Consider the following 22,528-nt stretch of genomic DNA (forward strand, 5'->3'; position numbering starts at 1 on the left):
TTTTTCTGCCTAGTCCCACTGACCTGCACCTGGACCATTTCCCTCCATACATCTCTCATCCATGTACCTGTTCAAGTTTTTCTTAAATATTAAAAGTGAGCCCGCATTTACCACTTCATCTGGCAGCTCATTCCACACTCCCACCACTCTCTGTGTGAAGAAGCCCCCCCCAATATTCCCTTTAAACTTTCCCCCCTTCACCCTTAAGCCATGTCCTCTGGTTTTTTTCTCCCCTTGCCTCAGTGGAAAAAGCCTGCTTGCATTCACTCTATCTATACCCATCATAATTTTATATACCTCTATCAAATCTCCCCTCATTCTTCCACGCTTCAGGGAATAAAGTCCTAACCTATTCAACCTTTCTATGTAACTGAGTTTCTCAAGTCCCGGCAACATCCTTGTAAACCTTCTCTGCACTCTTTCAACATCATTAATATCCTTCCTGTAATTAGGTGACCAAAACTGAACACAATACTCCAGATTCGGCCTCACCAATGTCTTATACAGCCTCACCATAACATTAAAATGAAGTAATATGAAGGCAACTCGTTACACACCAGTCACATTTTAAACATGCATACCTTCTTTTCCAGGCGATCAATTAGCTTTTGAAGCCTATTTATCTGGGTTACCCACTGTGTATCCTCATCTATATAGACAGAAGATAAAAAAAGTGATTTATTTAAAATCATGATGGACCAGATTTTTCTTTTGATTAAAGATAATAGCCACTCGCCTAAATATTATTTCACTATTATTCATGCTGGTTGTGAATAGCTGCAACAGAAGCTCAGATTTAGATCAGCAAAACTGTTAATGTGTCTTTTGCTTTTCAGTTTTTTTTAGACTTAATGAGAAGAGGACAGTCTTAATTCTGAAGCATCCAAGATGTCAGTTGCCTTTTTAATTGTTTGGTATGGCTACATGTTTATTTTCTGCCATATCTCATTGTTTAAAGAATATTTGGTTTCTTTAACCAACATTCAAAGTTCAAAATAAATTTATTATCGAAGGACCTTATGTCTCAATATACAATGCTGAGATTAATTTTCTTGCAGGCATACGCAGTAAATCCAAGAAACACAATAGAATCAATGAAAGGCAGCACTCACAGGACAGACAAACTGCCAATGTGCAAAAGGCAACAAACTAATCAAATACAAAAAATGATAATAATAAATAAATAAGCAATAACTATCAAGAACATGAGATGAAGAGTCTTTGAGAGTGAGTCCTTAGGTTATGGGAATAGTTCAGTGATGGGGTGAGTGAAGTTATCCCTTCTGGTTCAAGAGACTAATGATTCGGGATAAATAACTGTTGCTGAACCTGGTAACACACATCAAAGTTGCTGGTGAACGCAGCAGGCCGGGCAGCATCTCTAGGAAGAGGTACAGTCGACACTTCAGGCCAAGACCCTTTGTCAGGACTAACTGAAGGAAGAGTTAGTAAGAGATTTGAAAGTGGGAGGGGGAGGGGGAGATCCAAAATGATAGGAGAAGACAGGAGGGGGAGGGATAGAGCCAAGAGCTGGACAGGTGATTGGCAAAGGGGATACGAGAGGATCATGGGATAGGGGGTCCGGGGAGAAAGACAAGGTGGGGGGGAACCCAGAGGTTGGGCAAGGGGTATAGTCAGAGGGACAGAGGGAGAAAAAAGAGAGTGAGAGAAAGAATGTGTGTATAAAAATAAATAACAGATGGGGTACGAGGGGGAGGTGGGGTGTTAGCGGAAGTTAGAGAAGTCAGTGTTCATGCCATCAGGTTGGAGGCTACCCAGACGGAATATAAGGTGTTGTTCCTCCAACCTGAGTGTGGCTTCATCTTTACAGTAGAAGAGGACGTGGATAGACATGTCAGAATGGGAATGGGATGTGGAATTAAAATGTGTGGCCACTGGGAGATCCTGCTTTCTCTGGCGGACAGAGTGTAGGTGTTCAGCAAAGCGGTCTCCCAGTCTGCGTCGGGACTCGCCAATATATAGAAGGCCACATCGGGAGCACCGGACGCAGTATGTCACCCCAGCCGACTCACAGGTGAAGTGTCGCCTCATCTGGAAGGACTGTCTGGGGCCCTGAATGGTGGTAAGGGAGGAAGTGTAGCACTTGTTCCGCTTAGAAGGATAAGTGCCAGGAGGGAGATCAGTGGGGAGGGATGGGGGGGACGAATGGACAAGGGAGTCGCGTAGGGAGCGATCCCTGCGGAAAGCGGGGCGGGGAAGGGAAAGATGTGCTTAGTGGTGGGATCCCGTTGGAGGTGGCGGAAGTTACGGAGAATAATATGTTGGACCCGGAGGCTGGTGGGGTGGTAGGTGAGGACCAGGGGAACCCTATTCCTAGTGGGGTGGTGGGAGGATGGAGTGAGAGCAGATGTGCGTGAAATGGGGGAGATGCGTTTGAGTGCAGAGTTGATGGTGGAGGAAGGGAAGCCCCTTTCTTTAAAAAAGGAGGACATCTTCCTCGTCCTGGAATGAAAAGCCTCATCCTGAGAGCAGATGTGGCAGAGACGGAGGAATTGCGAGAAGGGGATGGGATTTTTGCAAGAGACAGGGTGAGAAGAGGAATAGTCCAGATAGCTGTGAGAGTCAGTAGGCTTATAGTAGACATCAGTGGATAAGCTGTCTCCAGAGACAGAGACAGAAAGATCTAGAAAGGGGAGGAAGGTGTCGGAAATGGACCAGGTAAACTTGAGGGCAGGGTGAAAGTGGGAGGCAAAGTTAATGAAGTCAACAAGCTCAGCATGCATGCAGGAAGCAGCACCAATGCAGTCGTCGATGTAGCGAAGGAAAAGTGGAGGACAGATACCAGAATAGGTACGAAACATAGATTGTTCCATAAAGCCAACAAAAAGGCAGGCATAGCTACGACCCATACGGGTGCCCATAGCTACACCTTTAGTTTGGAGGAAGTGGGAGGAGCCAAAGGAGAAATTATTAAGAGTAAGGACTAATTCCGCTAGACAGAGCAGAGTGGTGGTAGAGGGGAACTGATTAGGTCTGGAATCCAGAAAGAAGCGTAGAGCTTTGAGACCTTCCTGATGGGGGATGGAAGTATATAGGGACCGGACATCCATGGTGAAAATAAAGCGGCAAGGGCCAGGGAACTTAAAATCATCGAAAAGTTTAAGAGCGTGAGAAGTGTCACAAACATAGGTAGGAAGGGATTGAACAAAGGGGGATAAAACGATGTCGAGGTATGCAGATACAAGTTTGGTGGGGCGGGAGCAAGCTGAGACAATAGGTCTGCCAGGACAGGCAGGTTTGTGGATCTTGGGTAGGAGGTAGAAACGGGAAGTGCGGGGTGTGGGAACTATAAGGTTGGTAGCAGTGGATGGGAGATCCGCTGAGCGGATAAAGTCGGTGATGGTGTGGGAGACAATGGCCTGGTGCTCCTTAGTGGGGTCACGATCGAGGGGTAAATAAGAGGAGGTATCTGTGAGTTGTCGCTGTGCCTCGGCAAGGTAGAGGTCAGTACGCCAGACTACAACAGCACCCCCCTCATCGGCGGGTTTAAAAATAAGGTTAGGATTAGTGCGGAGGGAGTGGATAGCAGAGCGTTCGGAAGGAGTGAGGTTGGAATGGGAACAAGGTGCGGTGAAGTTTGGAGGAGATGGTAAAGACCTGGCACGGATGAGGCTGGGATCAGAGGGGGGAGGGGGGAGGCTGGGGGTGTCAGTGGAGAGGGGAGGGTTGGGGTGAGAGAAAGATGGAGCCCCTGAGTACCCAGGAGCTGACGATGGGATCTGAAGGAGATGGGACTGCAGAGTATTGCTGGGGGAGGGGGAGACAGGAGTCACAATAGCAGCACATAAAGACCCGGCCTGGAGTTCAAGGCTGGAGGCACAGTTGGTGGTTGCGCAATCGCTTTGAAGGTGTCCATGGTCGTTGCTGGAGTCCGGGTTTTGAATATGCCCTGAGGTGTTGGAGCCGGCGAGATCAATGGCAGAGGCAATCTGAAGTTCATGCCTACAAAAGGAATTCTGCAGATGCTGGAAATTCAAGCAACACACATCAAAGTTGCTGGTGAACGCAGCAGGCCAGGCAGCATCTCTAGGAAGGGGTACACTCGACGTTTCAGGCCGAGACCCTTCTTCAGGACTAACTGAAGGAAGAGTGAGTAAGAGATCCCGATGTGGCCTTTTATATATTGGTAAGACCCGACGCAGACTGGGAGACCGCTTTGCTGAACACCTACGCTCTGTCCGGCAGAGAAAGCAGAATCTCCCAGTGGCCACACATTTCAATTCCACATCCCATTTCCATTCTGACATGTCTATCCACGGCCTCCTCTACTGTAAAGATGAAGCCACACTCAGGTAGGAGGAACAACACCTTATATTCCCTCTGGGTAGCCTCCAACCTGATGGCATGAACATTGACTTCTCAGACTTCCGCTAATGCCCCACCTCCCCCTCGTACCCCATCCATTATTTATTTATATACACCCATTCTTTCTCTCACTCTCCTTTTTCTCCCTCTGTCCCTCTGACTATACCCCTTGCCCATCCTCTGGGTTCCCCCCACCGTCTTTCTTCCCGGACCTCCTGTCTGATGATCCTCTCGTATCCCTTTTGCCAACCAACTGTCCAGCTCTTGGCTCCATCCTTCCCCCTCCTGTCTTCTCCTATCATTTTGGATCTCCCCCTCCCCCTCCAACTTTCAAATCTCTTACTCACTCCTCCTTCAGTTAGTCCTGACGAAGGGTCTCAGCCTGAAACGTCGACTGTACCTCTTCCTAGAGATGCTGCCTGGCCTGCTGCTTTCACGAACAACTTTGACGTGTGTTGCCTGAAGTTCATGCCTGCTCGTTTCAGGGCCAGCAGGCTCTGGGGTCCACAGATGTAGGATCTCGCAATCTTTGCCTAACATAACAAAGTCAAAAAAACAGCGATTGCAGGCATGGATCTGACAGAGGATGAAATAACGGGTAGGACCATTACAGACGGCGAAGAAAGTGTCCCGAATGTGTGGAAGGGTCTGGGCTCCTGTACCCCTACACTGAACCTCCTGGGCTCAGACCCCTTCACTGAACCTGGTGCTGTGGGTCCTGAGGCTCCTGTACCTTCTTCCTGATGGCAGTAGTGAGAAGAAAGTACGGCCTGCCCTGGATGGTTGGGGTCTTGATGATCGATGCTACTTTACCAATAATGGACTGGGCCAATTCGACTACATTCAAGGGCATTGATGTTTCCATCCCAGGCTGTGATGCAACCAGTCAATACACTTTCCACCACATATCTATAGAAGTTTGTCAAAGTTTTAGATGTTGTGCTGAATCTTCACAAACTTCTATGAAAGTAGGAGCACTGCAGTACTTTCTTCATAATTACACTTACATGCTAGGCCCAGGCCAGATCCTCTGAAATGATAACATTGAGGAATTTAAAGTTGCTGACCCTCTCCACCTCTCATACCCTGATGAGGACTGGCTCATGGATCTCTGGTTTCCCTCTCCTGAAAACAGTAATCAACTTCTTGGTCTTGATAACTTTGAGTGAGAGGTTATTTTGGCACCACTTAGCCAGATTTTCAATCTCCCTCCTACATGCTGATTTGTCACCATATTTGACTTGCCCAACGACAGTGATGTTGTCAGCAAATTTGAATATGGCATTGGAGTTGTGCTTAGCCACACAGACATAAGTATAAAGCGAGTAGAGCAGGGGTCTAAGCAAACGTATTGTACCTGTGCTAACGTTGTTGTCTGTCTGAACTGACTGGGGTCTGCAAGTGAGGAAATCAAGGCTCCAATTGCACAATGAAGAACTAAGGACAAGGTCTTGAAGTTTGTTGATTAGTTTTGAGGGGATGGTAGTATTGAATGCCGAGCAATAGTTGATAAATCCTGATGTATGCATCTTTGCTGTCCAGATATTTCAGGGTTGAGTGAGGAGCCAGTGAAGTGGATCTGTTGTGCTGGGAGGCAAATGGAGCAGTTCTGTCGTCTCTCAGGCAGGAGTTGATATCTTTCATCACCACCCTCTTAAAACAGTTCATCACAGTGGATGTAAGTGGCAGTAGATGATAGTCATTGAGGCAGATTACCATGTTCTTCTTAGGCTTGGGTGTAACTGAAGCACACTATTGAGGATAAAGGCATTGGTGAACACTCCAGCTAGTTGATCGCCACAGGTCTTTAGTACTCAGGGTACTAACCCAGGGTGAATATTTTCCATAGTATACTCCATAAGCTGCCTTCCCACTCACTAACCTGTCTCTATCCCCTTGCATATACTTCACAGACCACTTCCCTCACAACTTTATAGACTGTACAAAGTCAGTCTTTGTCATTGAAATTAAGTGTAGTGAGGTCTCAGTACTGATTTCTGAGCTTCTCAACCATTACCAGTCTACCAATTTAAATGTGATCTATTATTCCAACTCTCATTTACGTCATTTAACCAATTATCTATGCATATGCACACTAATAAGTTACCCAGAACAGCATGTAACAGTCTGGAATATTATCAAATGCCTTTTTAAAATCTCCGAACACTGGATCAAACCATCACTTCTATTCTACAGTGTAGAGTAGGCCCTTCTGGCCCCTCAAGCAGGGCTGCCCCAGCAATCCCCAACAATCCTGATTTTACTCTAACCTAATCACAGGACAACTTACAACGATAAACACTTCGGACAGGCACTTGCTGTAGCCAATCGCGACTGAGCAAATTCACTTCTTCTCCCTTATAGTGATATGCACTGGTAGTGTGATTGATTTTCATGCTGAAGGAGAGCCCTGCCACAACCAAAACTGCTGTATCTGATCCCCCCTAAAAGTCTTCAGTCTGTAATGTGGTGGTGTAAGTTTCTTCAAAGGGTCAGGTCCAAACATATCTACCCATGTCATTTCACTGCTGAGAGTAATAGGACATCCAGAGTTGAGTTCAAAGAGAATGGGTCTACTGTTAATCTTCAAAACCATCTGTACAGGGGGAGCTGGCCCTAGACTATCTGAGCACATTATGAACCCCTCCAACTCTGTAACCATGTATTGTGCTGCTGTGGAACATTCTGGTTTGAATGGAGACCAAAAGCATGTGAAGCGTCCTTTCTTTTGGCAAGCATATCAGACAGAACCTCTGTGTCATCAGTCAGTGGGTTTCTGATGAAATTCACCACAATGGTAAGGTTGGAAACCTAGAGTATAATTCCCTGTTTTCTTAGCTAGGGACACTCTGTTAATTCAGTATAATCTGTGGCAGTGGTAGGTGATAGGGATACTGCCTCTCCTTGAACTTTGCCCTGTTGCAACAGAACTGCATTCTTATCTGCTGTTCCCATGCCATTTGCAATGTCAAAGGCTGCCTTAAATGTGAGCTCTGATTCTGCCAACTGGCGGCATTGAATGCGAACATAACGTATGCCAACGACCAAGCGATCTCATATACCTTCTCGAACAGCTCCAAAAAATCACAAAGTTCAGTCAGAGTTCTTAATTCAGCAACAAATGTTCCCCTGAATCACTTTCTAGTTGAATACGAATGTTGAATCTAAAGCATTGCAAAATTGTAACTGATGGTTTAGGATTGTAATGAGACTCAATTAATCCCACAAGTTCCTCATAGAATTTCACAGAACATTGAATAGTACAGCACATTACAGGCCCTTCGGCCCACAATGTTGTGCTGACCCTCAAACCTTGCCTCCCATATAAGCCCCCACCTTAAATTCCTCTATATACCTGTCTAGTAGTCTCTTAAACTTCACTAGTGTATCTGCCTCTACCACTGACTCAGGCAGTGCATTCCACGCACCAACCACTCTCTGAGTAAAAAGCTTTCCTCTAATATCCCCCTTGAACTTCCCACCCCTTATCTTAAAGCCATGTCCTCTTGTCTTGAGCAGTGGTGCCCTGGGGAAGAGGCGCTGGCTATCCACTCTATCTATTCCTCTTAATATCTTGTACATCTCTATCATGTCTCCTCTCATCCTCCTTCTCTCCAAAGCCCCAGCTCCCTTAATCTCTGAGCATAATCCATACTCTCTAAACCAGGCAGCATCCTGGTAAATCTCCTCTGTACCCTTTCCAATGCTTCCACATCCTTCTTATAGTGAGGTGACCAGAACTGGACACAGTACTCCAAGTGTGGCCTAACCAGAGTTTTATAGAGCTGCATCATTACATCGCGACTCTTAAACTCTATCCCGCGACATATGAAAGCTAACACCCCATAAGCTTTCTTAACTACCCTATCCACCTGTGAGGCAACTTCCAGGGATCTGTGGACATGTACCCCCAGATCCCTCTACTCCTCCACACTACCAAATATCCTGCCATTTACTTTGTACTCTGCCTTGGAGTTTGTCCTTCCAAAGTGTACCACCTCACACTTCTCCAGGTTGAACTCCATCTGCCACTTCTCAGCCCACTTCTGCATCCTATCAATGTCTCTCTGCAATCTTCGACAATCCTCTACACTATCTACAACACCATCAACCTTTGTGTCATCTGCAAACTTGCCAACCCACCCTTCTACCCCCACATCCAGGTCATTAATAAAAATCACAAAGAGTAGAGGTCCCAGAACAGATCCTTGTGGGACACCGCTAGTCCCAACACTCCAATCTGAATGTACTCCCTCCACCACGAACCTCTGCCTTCTGCAGGCAAGCCAATTCTGAATCCACCCGGCCAAACTTCCCTGGATCCTATGCCTTCTGACTTTCTGAATAAGCCTACCGTGTGGAACCTTGTCAAATGCCTTACCAAAATCCATGTAGATCACTGCACTACCCTCATCTAGATGCCTGGTCACCTCCTCAAAGAACTTTATCAGGCTTGTTAGACACGATCTGCCCTTCACAAAGCCATGCTGATCAGACCATGATTCTCTAAATGCCCATCGATCCTATCTCTAAGAATCTTTTCCAACAGCTTTCTCACCACAGACGTAAGGCTCACTGGTCTATAATTATCCGGACTATCCCTTCTACCTTTTTTGAACAAGGGGACGATATTCACCTCCCTCCAATCCTCCGGTACCATTCCTGTGGACAACAAGGATATAAAGATCCTAGCCAGAGGCTCAGCAATCCCTTCCCTCACCTCCTGGAGCAGCCTGGGGAATAATCCATCAGGCCACGGGGACTTATCCATCCTAATGTATTTTAACAACTCCAACATCTCCTGTCCCTTAATATCTACATGCTCCAGAACATCAACCTCACTCATATTGTCCTCCCCATTATCAAGTTCCCTCTCATTGGTTAATACTGAAGAGAAGTATTCATTGAGGACCTCGCTCACTTCCACAGCCTCCAGGCACATCTTCCCACCCTCATCTCTAATCGGTCCTACCTTCACTCCTGTCACCCTTTTGTTCTTCACATAGTTGAAAAATGCCTTGGGGTTTTCCTTTACCCTACTCGCCAAGGCCTTCTCATGCCCCCTTCTTGCTCTTCTCAGCCCCTTCTTAAATTCCTTTCTTGCTTCCTTATATTCCTCAATAGACCCACCTGATCCTTGCTTCCTAAACCTCAAAGAGGCAAAACTGAGACTCACCCAACTTTGGATGATGTTGAATGTTTTCGGACCGCATACACTGAGCAGGACACTGTTTTTTTTTATTGGGCTAAGTGATGTTAATTGCTGTGAAAGAAAAACAGTCCAAACGTTCGATGTAAACATTCCAGGGGTATTGAGAATCACAGTATTCCTCAACTTTTCCAATTATGCTCATTATTCAAATGTGAACATGTATTCCAAAAAAATGGGTGTCACTGATCCCATCTTCATTGCCACTGTTAGAATTAAAGAACGTTTCTCATGTCCAGTGCAGCTGAATAGGTCTGCTTTATGCGTAGTCACCCAGAAACAATGAACACATTCACTCACAAAATTAGTGGGTCAAATATCAACTGGTTGATGGACCAGGCTGCAAAATCAAGCAATCCCATGATGTCACATGACAGACCAAACAACGCTTCCCTTCAATGCTTTTCTTTTTAATATTGATGCTGGTAATATCTGCATCCCCTTCCAAATCTCCATGCACAATTCAATTAAATGTATGTTTCCAAAGGTGCAGTTTGCTATAACTTAAAAGTTTAATTATTTGTATTGAGCCTGGCTTTCCAACTTGTACAGCTCCTGGTGAATTATGTGTTTGCTTTTGTTTTAGGAACAATTTTATCACATTTAGCATTTTCTTAAGTATGTTTATAATTATAGTGTTCACATCGCACAGAGTCAGATTAGTGTTCAACACATTCAAGTGGTATGGTGTTGCCGTGACATTTAAATCCTTAGAAATTTCTTGTGGTGAACTATCAGGTGAACGTCCTCTTCCTTTGCATAAGCTATTTCCATTTCAATCCACAATAGAAAATAGGGTGAACTAGTTACAAAACAAGGTGGTTTAAACTTTTAACTGATTGTTAGATATACTATAGCTCTCATAACAATTGTTAAGGGCAATGCATTGTGACCTGAAAAATGTTTTACCTTGTGTTGTCTCAATTACTTCACCAAACTCTTGGAAATTGTTGAAATCTATTAACTTATTTTTCCAAAGCGATATTCTCTGCAATTAATTTCTGAAATGTGTAAGATAAGTTGGTGTTTACTACAATTGCAGGAGAAGAAATCTATAATCAATCATCAAACAAACTTTGATTGCTTGAAATTGCAGAATAGACAGAAAGGGATTATTTATCGAAAAACACCAGACTGAAGCTTATCCTCAATCAGGTGAAGTAACTTTAAACAGGTATCATTTCAGTCTTTCCTTTCTTCAAATACCTATCTCATTTAACTTTTAATGTTGAGAAGATACCGCCTGAACCACATCTTCACAACTGTTCATGAAACCAAGTTTCTCCTGCATTCTATTCTAAATCTCTTTTATTCTATCTTCTTTAAATGCCCTAACTTTCAAACCTTCAAGTACTTGAAACGATCTGGTTCTTTAACCTGTTCTGACTGTTCAGAAGTTTAGATGCTTTTCTCTTTTCACACCCAAGCTGCATTGCATCAATGACAAAAAGTCTCAATCTTTCAAAATAATCACCGACTTTATATTTCCTCATACAAGATATCATTCTAGCAAATCTGAACAATATCATTTGCAAGGCCTTAATATTCTTTCAAATGTATGAAGTTCAGTTCTGCATACAGCACTCAAAACTCTGACTTCATGCAGAATACTTACACAGAATTCCTTTTCAATATTTTAATATTATATAGATTGCATGAATACAAATACAAAATTCATAAGAATACAAGTAAATAATACAAATTACATTACATTTAAGTCACAGTAATATGATCACAGTATCCCATATTCCAAGTCAATCATATATAAAAAAGATTGAATTATGAAATGAAATAAAATAAAATAATTGTATTTTATTCAAAAAATCTACCCCCACTACCAAAATGAGCTGGTTGGTAAAAAAAAGAAAAAAGAAAAAAACCTTACCATATGAAATTATAATAATAATGGCTCAAATCCATACTTTAATAACAGTTCAAAGATTATGAAAATAATTCAGAAAGGGTCCCCATAACATTAGAAAGTCATGTTTGGAATCAGAAATTGAACAATGAATCTTCTTTAGATCAAGACACAACATAACATCAGATAGCCATTGAACATGAGTGGGCGGGGCGGCCTCCTTCCACTTGAGCAAAATCGCCCTCCTGGCCACAAGAGACATAAAGGCCAATACCCGCAAATTAGGTGGCTTCAATTTTGTAGCACTATCCTCAACAATACCAAACAAGACAGTCAAAGGATTGGGCTTAAAGCTGACATTGAAAAGTGCAGAAAAAGTTTGAAATGCATCTTTCCAGAATTTTTCAAGGCTTGGACATGTCCAAAACATATGAATTAGTGTGGCCACTCCATTAGTACATCTATCACAGTAAGGGGAAATATCTGTGTAGAAACAGCAAAGCTTATCTTTAGACATAGGAACTCTATGTACCACTTTGAATTGTAATAAAGAATGATGAGCACATAATGATGAAGAATTAATCAATTTTAAAATAATCTTCCAGCTCTCTTCAGATATGAAAATCTGTAAATTCTTTTCCCAAACTCCTTTAATTTTATCTAAAAAGGCCTTTTACAGTCCCAACAGTAGACCATAAATGTAAGATATTGAACCATTATCAATGGGTTTTAGATTAAAAATTGTATCTATTATATTCTTATCTGAACTTGTAGGAAATGTAAGTAACTGCGATCTTAAAAAATCTCTAATCTGTAAGTATCGAAAAAAGTGAGTGTTGGAAAGGTTAAATTTCGTTGAAAGTTGCACAAAAGAAGAGAGATTCCCTCCAACAAACAAATCCTGAAATCGTTTAATACCCAATCTATCCCATTCTTTAAAAGAGAAGTCAATTAAAGATGGTTTAAAAAACAATTAGAAAATATGGGACGAGAGGGAGAATATCAATAAACCAAAATGTTTTCTAAACTGTAACCAAATCCTCAATGTATTTTTAACCACCACATTGTCAATTAGTTTATTTAAAGATAAAGGAAGTGAGGATCCAAGTAAAGAAATAAAGGAAAATTTTATAACAGAGTTGACTTCCAAGGAAACCCATGTAGGGCAATTCTCATGGTTAATGTAATATATCCAGAACATAATATTACGTATATTAACTGCTCAATAATATAACCTAAAATTGGGTAAGGCAAATCCTCCGTTCTGTTTGGTTTTTTGAAGGTGAGCTTTATTTATACGAGGTTTTTAATTCTTACATATATAGGAAGAAAGAATTGAATCCAAAGAGTCAAAAAAAGATTTAGGAATAAAAACAGGCACAGCTTGAAAAAGGTATATAAATTTAGGTAAGATATTCATTTTAATAGAATCAGTGATCAAGAGAGAGGCGACCAATTAGAAAGGGTTTTTTTAACATAATTCAATAAATGTAAAAAATTTTCCTTAAATAAATCTTTATAGTTCTTGGTAATTATTACTCCTAAATACGTAAATTGTTTTCTTAAAATTTTAAAAGGAAGGTTAGTATCGGTTGGTATTAAATTGTTTAAAGGAAACAGTTCACTCTTCTGTAAATTTAATTTATATCCTGAGAACTGACTAAAATTAGTCAGTAAACAGAACACAAATGGTAAGGAGGTTGTAACATTAGATATAAAAAGTAATAAATCATCAGCATAGAGCGACACTTTATGAATAGTACCTGTCCTTAAAATACCAGTAATCTCTTTAGACTCTCGAAAAGCAATTGCTAAGGGTTCTAGTACCAAATCAAAAAGCAGAGGGCTCAACGGACAACCTTGTCTAGTCCCATGTTGGAGTTTAAAGGGTTTAGAATTCTGAAAGTTATTAAGAACAAGAGCAGAGGGAGATAAATAAAGTAATTTATTCCAATGAATAAAATTAGATTTTATTCCAAAATTAAATTTTTCTCAGGATGTAGACAGATAGTTCCATTCAGCTCTGTCAAAAGCCTTCTCCACATCCAAAGATATCACACATTCCGATATTTCCTTAGATGGAGAGTACATAACATTTAACAAAAGCCGTATATTAAAATGGGAATATTGATTTTTAATAAATCCTGTCTGATCATCCGAAACAATAGAAGATACAATATTTTCAAGTCTGCGAGCCAACACTTTAGATAAAATTTTAGTATCAAAATTGAGTAAAGGGATAGGTCTACATGAAAAACATTCAGTAGGATTCTTATTCTTTTGGAGAATGAGCGAAATGGAAGCTTCGTAAAAAGACTGTGGTAGTTTTCCTACCTTAAAGGAATCAGTAAGGGTAGAACTTAAGTGTGGTATAAGCAAGGAGGAAAAAGCCTTATAAAACTCTGCAGAGAATCCATCGGGTCCTGGGGATTTCCCAGAATGCAATTCTCGAATAGCCTGAGCAATTTCCTCCTGGGACACGGGTTGATCCAATTGCCTACAATCATCTAACGAAAGATTATTTAATTGATCTAAAAATTATTCATTGCAATATTATCATTAACAGAGTCAGAACTATACAACTTAGATTAAAATTCCCTAAAAGTGTCATTAATTTCAAGGTGGTCAGTTGTTATGTCTTCATTAATTTTACGTATTTCTTTAATTTGCCGCTTGGCTATAAATGGCTTCAATTGATTAGCCAGTAGCTTCCCAGTTTTATCTCCATGAATATAAAATTGACTCCTATCTTTTAAAAGTTGACATTCAATTGGATACGTTAAAAGAAGATCATACTTAGTTTTAGTTTCAATATGTCTCTTATATGTTTCAGGATCAAGTACTGAAGCACAATTATGGTCCAGTTGTTTTAACTGATTGGCTAGTTCATTTCTCTCTTTGTTAGCTTTTTTAATGATGTTTGCAGTATAAGAAATAATTTGATCCCAGATGTATGCTTTAAAAGTATCCCATATAATAAGACTCGATGTCTCTTCCAACGTATTTTCTTCAAAAAAAAATGAGTGATTTGATTCTCCATAAGTTTGAAAGAGTCCTCATCGGATAACAGAGTTATATTAAATCGCCAAAATCTACTCATAGGGATAGGATCAGGAAGATTTAAAGATAGAAGTACAGGAGAGTGGTCAGAAATAGCAATCTCTTTATATTCAATCGATTGAACTAATGGAATAATTTGACTATCAATAAAAAAATAATCCATCCTGGTATAAGAATGATGAGCATGAGAGAAAAAAGAATACTCCCTGTCCGTCGGATGGAGAAAACGCCAAGCATCAACTATACCACATTTGGTTAGAAAGGACTGGATAAACAAAGCTGATTTATTAAGTGTGTCTGGTTTAATAGATGAGCGATCTAATACTGGATCTAACCAGCAGTTAAAATCTCCTCCCATCACAAGAGAGTAAGTACACAAATCTGGCAAAAATGAAAACAGATGTTCAAAAAATTCTGGATCGTCTACGTTGGGGGCATATGCATTAGCAAAAACAATCAACTTACTGTCTAAACTCCCTGATACAATAACAAATCGACCATTAGGGTCCGAAACAACTTTATGCTGAACAAAAGAAACTGTATTATCTACAAAAATGGAAACTCCACATGATTTTGCATTAAACAAGTATGGAATTGCATACCCTTCTACCGAGTAAAAAAACGTAAGCTATCACAGCTGCGTATGTGCGTTTCTTGTAAGAAAATAATGGGTGCTTTTAATTTTTTAATATAAGCAAACACTTTGTTCCTTTTGATGGGGTCATTCAGCCCTTTCACATTCAACTAAATAAGTTAATATTTCGAACCATTTTAAATACCAATCAATATGTAATTAAAAGAATTGGCCATAAGTTCTTAAGACTACAAAACAAACCGTAAGATAAGGTATTCAAACAAACAATCATATATTCAACCCAACACAGCTCCCAGAGAAAAATAGGCCCTACCCCTTCCCCCCACCCAAAGCGAGAAAGCTGATCAATAGGCAGTCAGCGAGCTAAGAAATAAGTTCCCCAAAAAATCCTGTTGACAAAAAAAACTCCAATCCTACAAGGTCATTATGTCCCTACCAAGATACAACGTAGAAAGAAAAATAACTCAGTATTGGAAAATATGAAAGGATCAGTTTAAACAAATTCAAAGAAAGCTGTATTAAAATAAAGCCTCAAAAAGGGAAATAATAAAAAAGTATCAAAAAAGTAACAAAAGACAGTGTATGAACAGCCAAAATGTAAGCTTAATGAAACCTTATTTCAAGTTCATATTAACAGAAGAAAAAAATTGATCAAATAAGAAATATGACAGTTTTAGACTTCATCCTTCAGAAACTCTTTTCCTTCTTCAACCAACTTTATTCTTTTCCACAATCCGTTCTTCAAAACAATACTCAGACGGGCGGGGAACCGAAGGGATGGTTTATATCCTTTATTGTAAAATTCCGACATAACTTTATACTTCATGCGATCAGCCATAACTTCAGGCGAATAGTCTTCCACAAATCTAACCATGTAACTTTGGAAATCAATCATTCCTAGTTGACGGGTATGACGAATTAAGAGATCCTTAATACGAAATTCATGAAAGCTTAGTATGACCGATCTGGGTCTTGCTGCCGCCGACAATGGCTTCAAAGTCGGTGAGCGATATGCTCGATCGAGCTTTGGCTTGGAAGTGAATAAAGCAGGGAAAAGTTGTTTCAGAAAGTTTGCAAAAAACTTTGTAGGGTCAGCGCCTTCAATTGATTCTTCAAGACCCAGAATCTGCAAGTTATTTCTCCTATTTCTATTTTTGAGACTGATGATCCTTTTCATCATTTTATCATTGGATAAAGATAACTCTTTGCAGAGTTTAATTGTATTGTCAACGTCCTCTTCAAGTGTCATCAGCTTTGCAGTATTTTCTTGAACTCAGTTCTCAGGCTCAGACAAAATTTGTTGAATTGTATCCAATTTGCCGTTAAGTCGTTGAAACTCCTCAGAAAATTCCGATTTTTGCCTTTTAAGGAAGTCACTGATTGAATCCAAAGTGACTGGGGATTCATCTTCTGTTCCTCTTTCTTTTGCAGAAGCTTTTGTTCTTCTCCCAGTCAGTATTAAGGTATTATAATAAGGTTTCAAAAAAAAAGACCGGTAGGAGTCAATTAAGTAAACAGGGTAGGAGCAATCTGAAACAATGTTACTCCATCAGCTGCCAACAGGGCTCTCACACAGAATTCAATTTGCTTTGAAAGCTCTGGATAATTTTTTTTTGTACTTACCAGGTCTTATCTTATTCCCTCATCTTATTTCAATTCTTTGTAGCTTCCTTTGATCTACTGAGAAATTAGTAATTCAATAGAAGCTACTTTAGAATCATCTAACTTTTTGATAGTATTGCTTCGGGATATGCATCTTCTGTTAAAGTGCACTCCTGGCAACAGTTCAGTTTTCTCATACTATAATGTCAAAATGTTAGGATAGTCAATATCGGGAAGATGATCAATGACTTCTCTTCAAATCCTTAACATACTTATTAATTAAATTCAAAAAAAAAACATCAAAGATCATGGTGCAGAACAGAATTATGATAAAAAGACAAAATTAAATGAAGGTAAATTTATAAATACTTTAATATGTTCTCTTGTGTTTCTTTGTCTTAAGGCTGCTTGCTGCAAGAAGACAGATCTCAAGGTTGTATACAGCATATGTACTTTGATAATAAATACACCTTGCACTTTGAGATACTGAAATATCAGATGAACAGTACAGTACCTGAATTTAAGATGCTGAAGTTGGTATTATTTGGAGACAGGCTATTATTTCTCTTAAGTTTTCGAACGGAACGTTTCCCTGACCAGTTAATTGAAAGTACCTCTGGTTTCACGGGACCTTGTCTATAAATGAAAAAAATAGCAGTTAGTTTTGCTGTTGATATTATCTCTACCTTTTCATTTCAAAACATGATGTTGAAGTTTAGAAATATTCCTCAAGGACAGTGAAGCTATTTAACTTCTTATTATACGCATGAGAAATAGCAGGGAAAGATTTATATTTGAATGAATTTGTTCCTAATGGAAGTAAAACCTTTTCTCAAAGCTGCCTGAGCATAATATCTTCACTTTATAGCAGTCACATAAATGTCAATTTGGCCATTATTAGTCAGTGTTGTTAGAAAATGCTTCTATGAAGCCTCATAATTTATTTATTCATTAAACATTACACTTACTTTTGTCCTTTTGTATTACTTTTTGCTTTGATGAATGATGAGTCTCAAGCAGCGCTTTGAGCTTGTGCATCAGTGACAATTAGTCCACTTGCACTGCAGCTGGATGATTTACGGAGTTGATTTTTGGGTGACTAAGCTTATAAATTTGCAGAAATTGCAAGAAACTTATGATAGTCTGTCTCAACTAATGGAGAGGAAAGCTCATTTCATACTGTTTTCATTGAGAAATGAAGTCCATGAAACCAGTTTTATAAAGTAGAAAATTATCTCTATCTGTCTCACTTCTTTCAGTTTCCCTTCAGAATGGTTCACAGCAAGCTTCCTTAAAGAGTGAAACATAGAAATGTAAAAGTATTTGAATAATTTGACTAACTATGGACTCATCTAAATGGTGGTAAACTGTGTTAGTTCATGATGTCAACTTAATCTGTAAATGTACCTTGCCAGAAAGATGTGCTTTCCTCAAGTAAATTTCCTCATAGTAATCAAGCCCCTACAACAACTGAATCAGCTAACGATTTACTTTTGCAAATTTAAGTTTGGTATTTACATTGTATCACCCATACATTGAAAAGTAATCAGTCTCCACTCCATTGAATAAATAAATTACAAACATTCCTAAGGTAGGAAACTTTCATTCTGAAAATGCTCTAATTGTTTGACCTAACTTGAATAACAGCTACAAAATCTATTTTTGCTTCTTGCAGCAATAAAATGGGCTTAAGTGCTTCACATGGTACTTGGTGTTATTTTCCACAACAGTTAGCTCCTGGACAATCTATTAAACAAAAGACAACTTGCAAAATATTTAATTATATACAGTTTTCAATAAGATTGGGCAAAAGTGCTTTTATTTCAGTTGAAAAATTTCCAATACCAGTCATAAATTATAACAAACAATCCTAAATTCAGAGTATGGCGTGAGTGTGATGAAGATTTAAAAAACCCTGCAGATCTGCCCATAGAAAATACATTTTGTGCAGTTTTTTGGCCCTCCGTAATTAAAATAAGGGAACATTTGTATTTGAGAATATCAAATAAAATGGCACTGTGGAGTGGACCCACAAAAATTGTTTCAATGTTTCTACAAAACCATATTGGGCTTGCACCTGGTATATTGGCTTAGGAGCTGTAAACTGCAATCTTTATTTTCTATTAGCTCACATGACATTAGGAGTCTTCAATTCAATACAGTAAACATCAAACAGCTTGTTACAGACTAGAGCATTACTCAGTATCACATGGAGGATAGATACGAAGAGAATATACACAAGGATATTTAGTCAACAAATGCACAGGTTTGGCCTTGACTGGCTTGTATTCATGTCAGCTGATTTATTGTGATGATCACTGACAGAGGGAAGACATCGTGGGAAATGGACTGAAGGATTCTCTTCATTCTTTTTCACTCATGATGAACAGCATTACTGAGAGGAATATTTCTACATGGCACTGAAGAAGACAAGGAGCTGAATTCCTATCACACAGCATTACTTGTAAGGGAATTCCAATATTGCTGAACCTGGGGAAGAACCATTTAGCAAGCATACAGGAAGGTGACAGATTTTCTTTTTCTCAGGCTTGGAGATTATAATTTGGAATTCACTTTGCAGATTTTAATCAATTTAGATGATAATTGTCCTTGTTAAGCTACTGTTTCTGGCAGAGATGGATTTTTTTACTCATCGTGTCTGCAATGAACCACAATGAGGATTCCATATAGTTCACAAAGATGGCAATACAACAGGTCTCTTTCTACCAAATAAGGTACAGCATTCTTCATTATCTTTTAAGTGGCTTATTGAGGCAAATAGAAGACATTGTTTCATACATTTAAATTGTTAAATTGCAGAGATCTTCTGTCCTTAATTAAACCATGAAGATGGTGAAGCAGTTTTGAGAAATAAAGACGTTTAGACTCTACTATAGCTTCATATTGGTTTGCAGTTACAACAATTCAGTGCCTACAACAGTTTTCTGGTCAATAATGATTCTAAGGATGTTGATATTGGAGGAAAAGACAATGCAAATATCATTTGTGAAGAGGAACTGGTGAGACTTAAAGGTACCATTGCCAAATGATTCTTGTTACTTTGCATTCCACTCAACGAGGATTTTGGGACATGTCCTGCTACTTTGTTTATTTGTGTTCTGAGCAAAAGGAGTGAGACTTCTCAGCGAATCTTAGGATATGCCCTGGAAGCACACCTTATAGTGAAGGCCATTCTTTGTCACTAATCTTGGCTTCCTGTTCTTCGCCTACTTCATTATCGTTTCTTTCTTCTATTCCTCCTGCTGCTGCAGAGTATTCGAGTAGCGTGGCCTCATGGTGACTGAGTATTTATTGTTCAGCAGATGACGGAATAGTAAATGATTTTGTCTGAAGAGTTTGGAAAGGCCCAAAATACCACACATTTTATTCCAAGCTCAACAGCAAATAACTTTCCAATATACCCTGAGGTAACTGACAATACCTTCAAAGAGTTTATAGATCATGAAGAGTATACACAGAATACCCTTCACAAAGGCAGAACAACACCAGCTCTATTTTCTTAGAAATTTGCGTGAATTTGGCAGGTCACTAATAAACTTGGACGAACTTCTATACATGCACAGTGGAGAGTACCCTAACTGGTTGCATTATGACCTGGTTTAGAAGTACCAATACCCTGGAATGGAAAAGGCTGCAGAAACTGGTGGATACAGCCCAGTCTATCAGATAAAGCTGTCTCCACAATTAAGTACATTTACATAGAGCATTGTCACAAGAAAGCAGCATCCATCACCAAAGTCCCCCACCATCCATCCCATGCCCTCTTTTCACTACTACCATTGGAGGGAATGTTTAGAACCAACACCACCAGGTTCAGGAACAGTTATTACCCTACAACCATTCAGCTCCTGAACTAATGTGAATAACTTCATTCACCAAACTGTTGCTCTGATCTACAGACTCTCTTTCAGAGCCTCTTTACAACTCATTTTCTCAGTATTATTTTTATGTGCAGTTTGTCACATTGATTGTTGGTCAGACTTTGTCTGCTTATGCATAAATTTTCATAAAATTCTATTATATTTCTTTTCCCCCGCATATGTCTGCAAGGAAATGAATCTTAAGGTAATATATGGTAACATAAATGTACTTCGATAATAAATTTACTTATAACTTGAATTTTAAGATAATGAGATATTGCTTCTATTACCAAAAAGATCTAGAATCTGTAGTCAAATAATGGTGATGATTGGCTAAAGAATTAAATATGGCATGAGAAAAAACACTTTTATGCAGTGTGTGCCAGAAGGATCTGGAATGCACTAGGGAGATGGGTTAGTGCAGTCAGATTCAGTCAAGGCATAATAAAAGAAACTCGATAGATACTTGAAAGGAAAACAATTTGCAGGACTACAGGGCGAGGATGCTCATTATATAATTGATCAACACAAATATGACCTATTAAGTTAGGAGAACAAATAAATTTCTAAGGTACACATGTTTTCTCTTTACACAGAATTGCCACTATTTTCAGAAGTCACGATTTAGCCTTGTGGAATGATATGCCCCTTACTCTGCCTTGGCATTTCCATTTGCAGGGTGTCAACCATATGGATGCAGGCTGGAAAATTTAATGGAATATGAAGCTGAGTAGAATCAGGAATCACAACCATTTTTCAGAGGTTAGCTGTCAAATAGTAGGAGCAAACCTCTTCACTGAATCTGATCAATAGCGTATCTCTCCTACTCCCAAATTTTTCTATTTTTATTTTAGATTTCCAGCATCTACATTTCTTTTAATTTTCATAACAATAAAACACTGTTGCTCAAAAAAGCCCTCAAAATTAGGTAAGATTTGATCAGCTGACATCTTCTCTACTGATAACGTCGATACTCTGGTGAAAACAAGTGAGCTTTATTTAAAATGTGATTTTTTACACACACACAAACACACACACACACACACACACACACACGTTTAATTAGAGTCAGAGACTAAATATTAACTAAGTGAATATGTCCTTTCAATAAAAATCCCTAAAACAACACCCAATCTCCAATCTGGAGTTCAAAAAGATCTCTCAGGAAAATTGAAAAGGGAAAATGAATGTAGGCACTGTTATTGGCAAACAAGTGCAAAAACCTTCAAATAAATTTCATTTGACACTCTTGTCTCGGATAAGAAATTCTATTTTCATGAATAGTGCTACTTAACAAAGTGCTGCATATTCTGAAGAGTGGATAAGAAGTTGGAACTCCGTAATTTAGATTAGATCTGCAAAGAGCAGACAGAAAGGTGTGCTGAAACCCTAAGGAACCTTTACTAGTTTGTGTTTATAGTAGCACATTGGGCATGTTGGTCCCTTTGGAAACCTTTGGTCTCCCTGAGGCATAATTACCAACTTACTTGTTGTGCCTTTAATATTTCAGTAATATTTGAATAGTATTGTAAATATATTGTTTGATCAAGCATTCATTGTTTACATAATGCATTACGGGTTACGTGTAGAAGTACGTGAATGGCAGACGTCATTGTGTCACCACGTCATAATTGCCCGCCTCACAAAAGTAAGGAGGAAGTAGACACGTTATCCCTGGCTCCATGTTTTTCTTTTGATTAGTTTTTTGTTTTGCGGTACAAACCATAACAGAGGCAACGAGTAAGTTTTAAAATGAATCCAGACATCGACCTGCCTGTTGAAGTGCAGCAAGACATTTGTGTTTAACAAGAAAGAGCAGAACACTTTCTTTACAAGAGGAGAGACACAGTCAAGTAAAAACAAAGCACAACACATTTCTCTCCTTGCAAGAGGAGACGTTTGAGATATTAAAAAAAAGTGCAGCACATATCTCTTCAGAAGAGGAAGAGAAAAATGGTTAAAGAAAAAGGCAGAAAATGTATGAAATTCATGGT

General features: G+C 39.5%; 1 protein-coding gene across 3 annotated transcripts in view; it reads right to left on the bottom strand.

Annotated features, from left to right (window-relative positions):
* necab1 (N-terminal EF-hand calcium binding protein 1) overlaps positions 1-22,528 on the bottom strand; it is a 139,987-nt gene that overhangs the window by 21,055 nt on the left and 96,404 nt on the right. For all 3 annotated transcript variants that reach the window (XM_063061488.1, XM_063061475.1, XM_063061482.1), the window contains 2 exons: positions 17,168-17,289; positions 582-649 (listed from right to left, as the gene is read on the bottom strand). In XM_063061488.1, the coding sequence (XP_062917558.1) occupies positions 582-649; positions 17,168-17,289 (190 nt within the window). The remainder of the gene's footprint in view (positions 1-581; positions 650-17,167; positions 17,290-22,528) is intronic.

Source organism: Mobula hypostoma, chromosome 1 (genome assembly GCF_963921235.1).
Source record: "Mobula hypostoma chromosome 1, sMobHyp1.1, whole genome shotgun sequence".
Classification (NCBI taxonomy): Eukaryota; Metazoa; Chordata; class Chondrichthyes; order Myliobatiformes; family Myliobatidae; genus Mobula; species Mobula hypostoma.